General features: G+C 48.8%; 2 protein-coding genes across 2 annotated transcripts in view; both read right to left on the bottom strand.

Moving 5' to 3' along the window:
- Positions 1–795, bottom strand: part of ZNF652 (zinc finger protein 652) — a 31,927-nt gene extending 31,132 nt beyond the window's left edge. Inside the window, exon 1 of the mRNA XM_010585478.1 lies at positions 695–795. The gene's annotated coding sequence lies outside the window, so the exon portion shown is untranslated. The remainder of the gene's footprint in view (positions 1–694) is intronic.
- A 5,002-nt stretch (positions 796–5,797) lies between these two features.
- The window catches only part of PHB (prohibitin), a 5,180-nt gene continuing 327 nt past the window's right edge, over positions 5,798–10,650 (bottom strand). Inside the window, exons 2-7 of the mRNA XM_010585477.1 lie at positions 10,286–10,411; positions 9,717–9,878; positions 9,127–9,269; positions 8,376–8,492; positions 7,145–7,240; positions 5,798–6,172 (exon numbers count right to left, since the gene is read on the bottom strand). Of these exons, the coding sequence (XP_010583779.1) occupies positions 5,960–6,172; positions 7,145–7,240; positions 8,376–8,492; positions 9,127–9,269; positions 9,717–9,878; positions 10,286–10,373 (819 nt within the window). The 5' untranslated portion in view covers positions 10,374–10,411 and the 3' untranslated portion in view covers positions 5,798–5,959. The remainder of the gene's footprint in view (positions 6,173–7,144; positions 7,241–8,375; positions 8,493–9,126; positions 9,270–9,716; positions 9,879–10,285; positions 10,412–10,650) is intronic.

Here is a 10,650-nt window from a genome sequence, read left to right as displayed (position 1 = left end):
GTTCGTGGGGGGGGGGGGGGGGGGGAGTGAACCAGGCATGGCTGTGCATGAGCATGTGGTTAAAAGAAGTATCCACCATATTTTTTCCAAAGACATCAGATGCTTTACTTTCTCTGGAAGTTTGTTCTGCATCCCCCAGCTAGAGCACACTTTATGTCCCCTGTCACTCACCCTGATACTTCTCTACCTGTGGGAGTCCTGTCCTGCTTCATCAAGTAGAAAACCAAAGCACAAAGCACCGAGTCACCCCTAAGTAAACCTGACCTACCCCTCAGAGTTACACTAATGTAAGTCAGGACTTGCTGGACTGAAGTCAGCTCAGTTCTGCTGATGGAAAATAAGCATATGAGAAATATCTCAGCCCCCAGGGTTGCCTAGTGCCAGGCAAGGAATAATTAAACCAGATTTGTCCCTGAGAATGCTCGCAATCTCCCAGCCCAGCTAAGCTCCAAATAATGTCCTGACTTGGGACATTATTTCCTACCCCCTTCCACAAGTGCTTTCTCCCCCCGCACACCCCGCCACATCCTCTGTGTTTCAGGACAGAGGCATTTTCTGCTAGATCCACTTGGATATAAACAGCACAAAGGAAGTAATAAGGAAACTCCTCCCTATCCCTTGCTCTAACCACTTCAGACATGCTGCCAGCTTGCTGCAGGGTACAAATTATCACAAACTTGGGGAGCTGCCTTACCTGGAGAGGCTTCAGCACTGGCGCATCAGCAGCTATCAGGGAGCAGATGCCCATTTCAATGCAACAGCCATACTGCAAATTACAAGTGCTCCAGAGTGCCTGTCCATGTGGTTGCTTACGGTCTCCACAAGTCAGGTAGGCTGGTTATCTATTAAATAGGGAGAAAGCACGCGCAAGAGAGAGAGGGTGAACACACAGAGGAAATCAGGCAGTTTCCTGTTTGTTTATCATGAACAAAAGCTTGTTTGGCTGGTCTGAATGTTGCTAGCGGCCTGGCCCAGCTGCTGCGGGTGGTGCAGAGCTGAGCTCTTCCACTAGCATGAAAGGAACAAGAAACAAGGCAGAGTCTTCCAGGAAAAAACAAAACAAACCCAAACCTCTCTGGAGGTTTGCAGGCAAGGCAGAGCAGTGGGCAGGGAGATTTCACCTTGGCTTGTAAGGCTCTGATGTGTGAAGGTGGCAACCAGCTGCTGCTGTTTGGTCTCAAGAGGGAGGTGTGTTCTGGTAGCAGAGGGCTGCAGTCCCCCTCATAAAGGCCCCTTTAGTCACCCCAGCAGGTCTCATGTTGCCTGATTCTAGCAGACCTTTGCCCAAAACTCGGTCCCTGTAGTTTAGTTTTTGGGCTGTATTCAGAGAAATACAAGTGACAAGTCTGTGCTGCCATTACTCTAATTGCTCTGGGGCCACAAAACTACAGGGCTTCTGATGAAAAGACTGCTAAGCTTTTACCAATACTAGGCCCTCCAGTATGAATTCATCATACTAACGTTCTGAACCCAAAGACTCAGTGCTGTTTTCTAATGTCAAGCTAAAGCAACTTGCACCTCTGAAGTCATGCCTAGACATTTCTGTTGTTCCTGCCCACCCTGAATTAGTAACAAACTAGGGACGGCCTTGGGTGGGTGGGAAAGGGAAAGGAGGAATGCTCCCTGGCAAGGAGACATGCTGCAAAGCCAAGCCACCCCGGGACCAGGGTTAGAAAGGGAGACAGGCATTTGCACATTTCAGTGTTATACCTTAGGCTACAGGAGTTAAAACCTGGAGCTGGAGATGCTCAGCAGAGTGAAGTGGGCATGAGAGGTTTACCAGGACAGCCTGGCACAGGGACTAAACCCTTGTACCTGCCTGCCTGAGTGGTACTGCCTGTCAGACAGCTCTCTTGCCAGCTTGTGCTTTTTCTTCCTCACCGGGAGACTGTGCTATTGTGTTTGCCCTTGTCCACATCTACTCCTTGCGTCCTCTGCCCAGGGCAGGGTGACCTCCCGGCTCACCTGTCCCCACGGGAGGCTGAGGGACACCCTTTGGTCCCCGCTACCCTTTCCTGTGCAGAGATCAGAATTGCTGCTGCCATCTGGTGGGAGAGCAGCCTGGCTGCCGGCCTCTGCCGCTCCTCAGTTTGCATTCATCTTGCCTTCTGAAAAAGGTGACCTCTTCGCAAGCGTCCTTCCTGGCTAACGCGGTCTGTCATGGTTAGCAGCAAAGCTACAGCCTCCGTCACTCATCCGCAAAGCACCCCTGGCCCCAAGACTCTGGTGTTAAATGTAACGATTTGTTGGAAAAATGGAAAGATCCAGGAGTACCCTGTGTGATGCTGGTGTGAGTCAGCTCTGGGGAGAGCCTGACAGAAGGGCATTTAATTCCAGCTAGCCAACATCCAGGCAGAGCCTTTCTCCAAGTAAATTTTTGGGCCATTTTAGCTGGGTTGCTTAAGGAAACGAGTGCTTTCTCCAGCCCAGTAACACATCCAACCTTGCTGGGGAAGCACTGGCTTTATGCAATCATGCTGTCCTTCCTCCAGAGAAAACCAATTTCAACAGGGGGATTAAAAGTCATGGAATATACTAAATTCAAAGTGTTTTGTGCAAATAGGTGGCAAAAATGAAGAAAAAATTGACCACACAAAGTATTCCCCCCCCCAAGCAAAACTTTTAGCATGGCTGCAATCCCTAATAAGCAGCAGAAAAGCCACACAACAGAGAACTGGTATAATTGCCCAATGCAGGAAATTCTTCAGTCAGTCAGACTTGTGCCATGCATTTCAGACAGTGGGAATCCAGGCATGACAGCCAGACCACGCGCCCACTGGCTTTTCTGTTCACAGAAACAAACCTGAAGTTTCTCCACCTCCCTTCAAGTGGCATCACCTGGCTGCCTCCCACCTGCGATCACAGCTTACCTTGAGCTGAAGTGTCTTACCCAAAAAGACATGGCACATGGTGGTCACAGAGTACTATGTCACAGACAGTGGTTGCTCCTGCAGGTATGGTCACAAGACAGCCCCTCTCTTGCTCTCTCTAAGGATGAGGCGAAGGGGAGAGATCTGCTGTTTCTGGAGCATCTCCAACACCTTTGTATGCATGAGAATTGCAAAGAGCAGGCAGCCTTTGCAATAGCTCTGTCCTGCAGCTGCGAGCCAGCCCCTCTTAGGCCAGCAGAGCAGCAGGTGACAGTTGCAGGATGCCTGGCTGATCAAGTGGTTTACGCAGGCTTGCTGGGAGGGCAGATCAGAATGTGCACAACAAAACTCCTTTCTCTGCCCTCAGTACAAAGCCACATGCCTTGACCCTCTCTCTTGTTTCGCCACCCCAGGCTGTGCTCCACTTTCACGAGCAAGTTTTTGTTACTGGATTATTAAGAGGAGTAAGGTTAGAAATGCCAGAAAGGGTGGGGATGCCTTGTTTGTTTGAGCAGCGAGGGCGGCCTGCCTTCACATTACCCAAGCCCAAAGTTCTTTCTGTTGCCCCGACAAGTAGAGCACTGAGAGCAAGTGCTCACACCCTGCTGACACCTCCCGAACACTGTGAGGGAAGGGAGTTCAGCCTTCGACTCTCTTCATTCAGTCCACCCTTGGCCAGGAATGCCAGGCAGGCCAATCCTTGACTACACATTCTCAACTCTGTTTTGTTTTTACATTAAGGAGTCTCCCAGCACCTGAGAAGTTTGGCAGAGGATGCCAGGCAGCGCTCGCTCGCTGCTGCGTAGCTCTCAGAGCAACATCCATCCAGCAAGCAGAAGGCTGTTTCCTCACCCAGTATCCCTGTGCAGCCCACACAAAACCACATCCTGATTTTAGGGTCACCATTCCCATCTGGAGCCAGATGGTTGGATGGTCCACATGGTTTACAAGGCTGAAGAGCAGCTATAAACACAGTATAAACAAGGGGTTCAGCTAGCACACATCAAGACAGCTACAGGTTCAAGAACAGCTTTGAAGTCTGATGAGTTCATGGCAGCTTTAGGCATTAAGTGAGGCAGAGCAAGGGTAAAGGAGCAGTTAACAGCCAGGGAACATTTGTAAAAAGAATTACACCCAAAAGCAAAGGAAATGATGATTAATCAGACCCAGGGGCCACCATTAGAGCCTCACACACCTCCTCCAGGGAGGCTAACAGCAAAAGCAGCAGGAAACACTCCATACTCCACCAAAAATGCAGAACTGGAGGCAGAGGTAATGCAGAGCCACAGAAGCTGAGAAGGGATTTCATACACACTGTTTTGAGCCCAACACCTGGTCATGAAACTAATGGACAGAAATGCAGGAAACGCTAAGGGGGCTTTAAAAGGAGCCTTGGGAGAAAAGTGGAAGCTTCCTTAGAAGTGTCTGAAGCGGTAAACCAGAAGAATAAAGAACAAGAGCACTGGAGGTGGAAGATGTCTGGAAGTTATTTGGGAGTTACAGACCTGACTGCTCAGCTGCTTAAAATATTTTGCAAGCTCAGGCACCTCATCACTGCAAGAGTGTACCCTGCCCAGCAGAAAAAGCAGGCAAGCCTTTCCATTTCGCCAGAGACAAGGGCAACAACTCCAAGTGGCTGTACGATGACAAATTGAGCCCACCATTCACAGAAGCTTTCCTGAGGGTTCAACATCCTCAAGGTAGCGATGACAGCCACCTAGGACTACATTGCCGAGGGATAACAGACTGTACAAGCACCCTATTTGCAGGATGGGGGCAATGGTGTGCCAGGATAGTACCATGCCTTCTGACAGCTGCTGACAGGTTTGTGGCTCACTGTAGGCTGTATCTGGCACAATACACCCCCGTTTTCTTTCCAATAGCACAGTGTTGCATCAAAAGAGCACCCTGGAAAATGTAGGTATGTGTAGTAAACAGCCTGAACTGCACAGGGAAAGCAGTTAAAAACTCTTGCGATAACCTCAAGATACTCTAAGCCTTACCTTGTTGCAGGAATTCAGCCTAAGAATCATGTTTCAAGCTTTAAGTCATCAGGAGCAAGGCCTATTTGCCTGTGCTAAGTGACTTTTATCCAAATAATCTAGCACAAGCATGAGGTGTCTTGCTCCACTGACCCAACCTTCATTCTTCTGAGCTATCAAAAAAAAAACCCCCAAAAACAACCCCACACTACTACACTTGGGACCGTGACATTTATTGAAGTCTGGTTATACAATCTCAAACCCATCACATCCTCCTCACAATTCAGGTTCCCTAAATAAAAAGAGCATTGATGTAACAGAGAATTCTGCCCACCTCTGACTGCCTGAGCCACGGAGCACCGTCATCCCCTCTTTGTCCCACATGCCATCTGCAATAGGCCAACCGCCACTTTTACTGACCTTGGTGAAAGAACCAACAACGCCGCACAACAGGGCAAGCGGCAGCAGACCAGTGTGTGGCGGCGGGGGGAGAAGTGGAGATGTCCCATTGCTGGCATGTACATGAGAAGTATTTCCTGCAGAGGAAGTATCTTCTCCTTCCATGCTTGAAATCTATCTACTACATGAAGTGAATCTCTGCTATTCTCACCCCCAGCCACAATCCACTCGACCTGTGCCTCCAGCTAAAAAAGACTGGCTTGACCAAAGAGCGAGCCCCAAGCGTCCCTGTTTCATAGTCCAGGACCTGCAAGTCTGGAACAACCCTGGCTCAGCCAGCCTAAAGGCACTGAAGCATCGCTGTGAAACCTGATTGATACAGTACTCATGTGGTCAGGGAGTCACCTGGGCTACTTGTTCATCCCAGGAGTGAACAGATGTAAACTCTGCTCCTATTGCTCAAACTGCCTGGAAAGGGGCAATTCTCAAACCTAGCTTAATGGTCAGTGGAGCCACTGCTCTGACCGTACATGGGAGGAATGCAGGTTTGTTGTCAAGAGCGTTCAGTTTTATTTGATTAAGAATTCAAAATGGGTTGAATTTTAATTTCCTCTGCTTTTACCAATGAGGAAATTGCAAAGATTCTTTTGGAAAGGGCTGATCTGGTAGGTGGAGGTGACCAGGCTAGCTATGGCTGCAGAGCCAGGTTCACTGCGGCAGCTGGAGGAGCACAGACTGTCCAGAGGGCAGATAGGTGATGTTGCGGGACCGCGAGAGCTGGTATGCAATGTCTTCAGCTGCCTCCAGCTTGCGCAGCTCAATCAAGCCATCACCTGCGGTGGCCAGCGAGTTAGCAATCAGCTCGGCTGCTTTTGAGTCTCCTTCAGCAGAGATGACAGCTGCTTTCTTCTGCTGCTCAGCCTGAAAGTAAACAGATGAGAAGAGAACAGAGAAAATGAGCAAAAGAGAAGGAAGATGCTATTGCCTTGTTTAGAATTTAAATTCCCACTTCACCACCCTACTATTCTTTTCCCCAGTAGGGGAGCTAAGATAGGTGATTTTATTTTAAAGCTACATTCTGTTAAACCGTTTTTCTGCCTACTGTGGAAAAAAGGTTGAAAAATCATCTTGCAATTGTTTTATCAGTCTTAACCTCGTGAAACATTAACCCACCTAAGGGCATTCCTGGTGGAAAATTGTCTATGAAAGATTCGAGAACTTCGGTGGAGTCAAAACCAAGTCAGATAAACACTTCTACTGTTTAATCATCCTGGCTGATTACATGCATCTTACTGCATCCACTGGATTAATTCTGGGTGTAGTTGCAGGTTCTTGCAGTCTCAGCAGGCATGCGTTCTCAGCTGTACTAGGGTACTTTAACATGAAACTGTTTCTGTGGATGCTCCCTGAGATCCTGGGTTGATCAGAGATTACGTGGTCTTGCATGCAGCCAGTAACACTCCTAGGACACAGGCCCCCGTGCCCATGATGTCAAACATCATGGAAAGCTTCGGCCACCCTCTCAAAATTCACAAACAGCAGGATCACTTGGGTTGCAAAGCTCAACCTCGAACCCCATTTCTAAATGGCACTTCCTCCTGAGTTCCATGTCCTCCCTCGTCCATGCAGACATTTCTGTTCAGCACTCCAGTAAGACCGTGATGTGGTAATAGAAGAAAAAAGGACCCCAAAACCCAGCAAAACCAACCTTAGGCTTTATCTATCCAACAGTCATGTGCCAGAGCCGAGAACCGTATCAGCATTATGACCCTAAGTGACTGCGTCACTCAATCTGCCCAGTCTCCTGGACAGCTGAGCGAGATGTTCACTGCGAGCTAGAGTGGGAAGGAGATACCAGGAACCGTTTCGAAGTTTCTCAGAAGGACAAGGTACCTTTTCCACAATGAATCTGGCTCTCTCTGCTTCTTGCTGGGCCACTTGCTTCATTTCCACCGCCTCTGTGAACTCCTTGCCAAAGGTCAGATGGGTCTGCAGGGCACAAATCAAGCAAAGTCCACAATGCTGACAGTTTACAGCAGCACTGCTGTGACCCACACAGCTCTCAGGGAGGAGGCAGCCTGCCCGTATCAGTGAAACTGAGTGGAAATGGAAAGCCAGTATCCCTAAAAGAACAGAAACTGGGACAACCGGGCCTCTGCATCCAGTTTTGAACTCTCAAGGGAGACGCCACAAGCACAGCTCCAGTCCATCAGACCAGTAACACCAGTACCTTCAGAGACACACCACGCTCCCCTGCCACCACCGCCTGCTTGAGCACCTGGCAGAGGGAGCCTGCTCGCTCAGCGCTCCCCTCCAAGGCAGTGAAGCCTGCTGTCTGCCAAGCCATCCTACACCCTTCACGCTCCCATACGCACTGGTGTGCTCAGCCTGGGCTGTTTGGACAGCTGCTGGCTCCTGAGATGGGACAGGGGAAAGGTGAATTTCCTTCATTAGTGTGCTCAGGAGAAAGCACCGGAAACAAAATCACCTTCCTGCAAAAATTTTCTAAATGTCCCTTTCCTCTAAGCAGGCTTTCCAGGGAAGTCCCAGAAGAGAGAGGGAGAGGTGCACATATAAGCCAGATTACAACACATTTAATTTACAAAGGTTATAGGGAGATAGTAGGGGGAGGAAGGAGAGCTCCCTCCTTGAATAGTATTAGAAGAAAACACAGCCAGGAGAAAACCTAATACTTTGTAGAAAAAAGATGCTATCAAAAGTGGATATTTTCACTACCTCCTCATGCCTAGCACTTTCTCCCTGTGTCTCAGGGTGCTTGTGGAACAGTTGCCTTCTCTAAAGCAATATGCAGCCCGATCCATCACCCACACAAGCATTTGCTCTTCATTTTAACTACAAAAGCCCCACAACAGTGAAGTCTGTCAATCAGCCAGCGCAGCAGAGCCTTCAAGGGCTTGCTAAAGGTCACAGAAGGCCAGCAACAAAACCAGAGGTACTGACTCGAGCAGTAACTACTACATACCGTGCAACTGCAAACAGACAAACATAGTCCACACATCCAAACTTCCAGCCCACCCTTCTCTGGCCATCCACTGAGTCTCTTCTCCACTGTTCGTGTTTGGGCACACCCCAGAAAGAAAAACTGAAAATAGAGAACTCTTACCAAGGACACGTCATCCAGAATGAGCCCGAAGGTTGCTGCTCTCTCCGTGAGGTCTTCACTCACTTGCCTCGAGACCAGCTCTCTCTGAGTGATTAATTCTCCAGCATCAAAGCGAGCCTGAAATCAGGATGGACAACAGTGAGAAGAAAGCTCCCAGAAGTGATAGATTCTCCACACCCAGCCTGTCTTTGCACCCATGAGCCCCAGAGTTAATCCAATTCTTCTCCCAAAACTAGCAAACACTGAGCTGCCCAGGCATTTAAAGTAAGAGAAAGACTGAATGACTGGGAATTTAAGTGCAAGCTGGAAGGGAGATTGTCTGGTTGAGCACATAACATAAGAGCTCATAAGCTGGGCTAAAGTTGTTTAGTAATTGTTTAGCAGTCCCCTGGGGATGCTTCCAAAACCAGAGGTCTTCAGTAAGCTGAAATCTAAGATTACATGAGAAGTGAAAATCCCAGTCTCTTGCCTGAGACTCCCAGCCTGAAGAGCAGAGCTAAGAGCTGAGAGCAGGTAATGAAGAAACCTCTTTCTCTCTAGAGATCATCCAACGTGAATCAAGTCAGGCCAAGCAGTCATAATGACTAAGAAACAGACAATTAGCATAGCTACAATTAGCTTTTCTGGATGGCCCAGGAGAGCCTTGGGGCTGTAAAGAGAAGCCTTATTCTGGAACATGACATATTCCATGCTCCAGCACATCTCACTGCTAAAAAGAGGAAAAACCCAGCAGCTGTCACGCTGTCCTTACCACAACAGACTTGAGGATTTCGGTTGTGATTGAGGGCAGGACACGTTCATCGTAGTCCTCTCCAATACTGGTGAAAATCCGTGGTAACTGGGCAGTCACTGGTCTAAACAGGATACGCAATGTGATGTTCACATTCTGTAGATCTGTAGGAAGACAGTCACCAGTTTAATGGCAAACCACAGGGACCAGAGACATCCTGAAGCTGTCCTCTGCACGGCAAATAAATGAGAAAGAATAAACATTCAGAATTCTTTTTGCCAGCAAAGACAAGTTATTTTTACTATCCCTTCCACCTTGGGATCCAAATCCTCCTTACAGATAAGATTTAAGCTTCTATTTGTTTGCAATGCAGGGAATTACATGCCCTACTGTAAAGACAGATTCGTTATGTTTAAAGGGATGACTTACAGGATGGAAGGAACGGTCCTTTAATCTGTTCTGTAACTAAAAAGACAAGATCAAACCATTCCTGACTGTGCCAAACTGGACTCGGGACATGTGGGATCTCCATGTCCAGAAGAATAAAAAAAACCAAAAAAACCCCATCAGAGCATCTGGTTCTTTTATGGTTGCTGGGTCCAAACACTCACCTTTGCTGCCAGTGATCACAGGAATGTTACGGGGGCGAGAGCGGCAGTCGAAAATGATGGGTTTCTGTACCCAGGGGATGAGGAAGTGGGTACCTTCTCCTACCACTGTGTCCTGGACCCCACGGAACCGGTCAAAGATGACAGCTCTGTGACCCGCATCAACTAGAGAAGAAAACAGCATGTCAAGCGCAGTTTCCCTATTGCCGCCTGTTGTTCCTGCACACCACCAAAACCTCCATGGCAACGGTCTATCAGGGTTAGTTAAGACCTTTTGCTACAGACCAGTGAAATTAATTAGATTGCTGGGAGCAACAAAGCAAAAGAGAAGATGCAGCCATATTCCTGGTCCCCAGCCTGCTCACAAGGGCAGCAGCTAACGGACAGCTTTCTAGAGAAAGGCCCTTGCAATCCTCTTGCTTGCGCAACACACAAGGTATAAAATAGCCCAGCAAGATTTCACGTCTATTCTCCCCCAATGCCATTAGCAATAAAAGCACGCATCAGCCAAGATGCTGACATAAAAAAAAAGATACAAAGTGAACTGGAAGCGCTCAGCTTCTCCCACTCACCGTTGTAAAGAGCAGAATTGACAACTCCACCTGCGACAGCCAACCCCAGGCCAAGCTTCCCAATGCTTTCAAACACCTTCGCGGCCATTTCACACGTCCAGTTCCAGCCCCTTTAAAAAGTCCCTCCTGCAAAAACCCATCATCTTGTTAAAGATTAAGCAAGGCCAGGGGGTCCTGTGTGCAGCTGCCGACAGAGCCAAGGATTAACCCCCCCCCCCCAAAAAAAAACCAACCCCAAACTGCAGTGGCGGCATGCCCCCCAACAACTCCTTCTCTCCCCTCAACAGCCACCTCCACCCGCACACCTCACACTTCTCCTCCCCGCGGCTCTGAACCCGAAGCCCCGCAGCACCCCGCGTGGGTGG

Source organism: Haliaeetus leucocephalus, unplaced genomic scaffold, assembly GCF_000737465.1.
Source record: "Haliaeetus leucocephalus isolate CR32 unplaced genomic scaffold, Haliaeetus_leucocephalus-4.0 Scaffold110, whole genome shotgun sequence".
In the NCBI taxonomy this organism is placed as follows: domain Eukaryota; kingdom Metazoa; phylum Chordata; class Aves; order Accipitriformes; family Accipitridae; genus Haliaeetus; species Haliaeetus leucocephalus.
The sequence above is the reverse complement of the archived record's forward strand: the minus strand, read 5'-3'. Positions and strand labels throughout refer to the sequence as shown.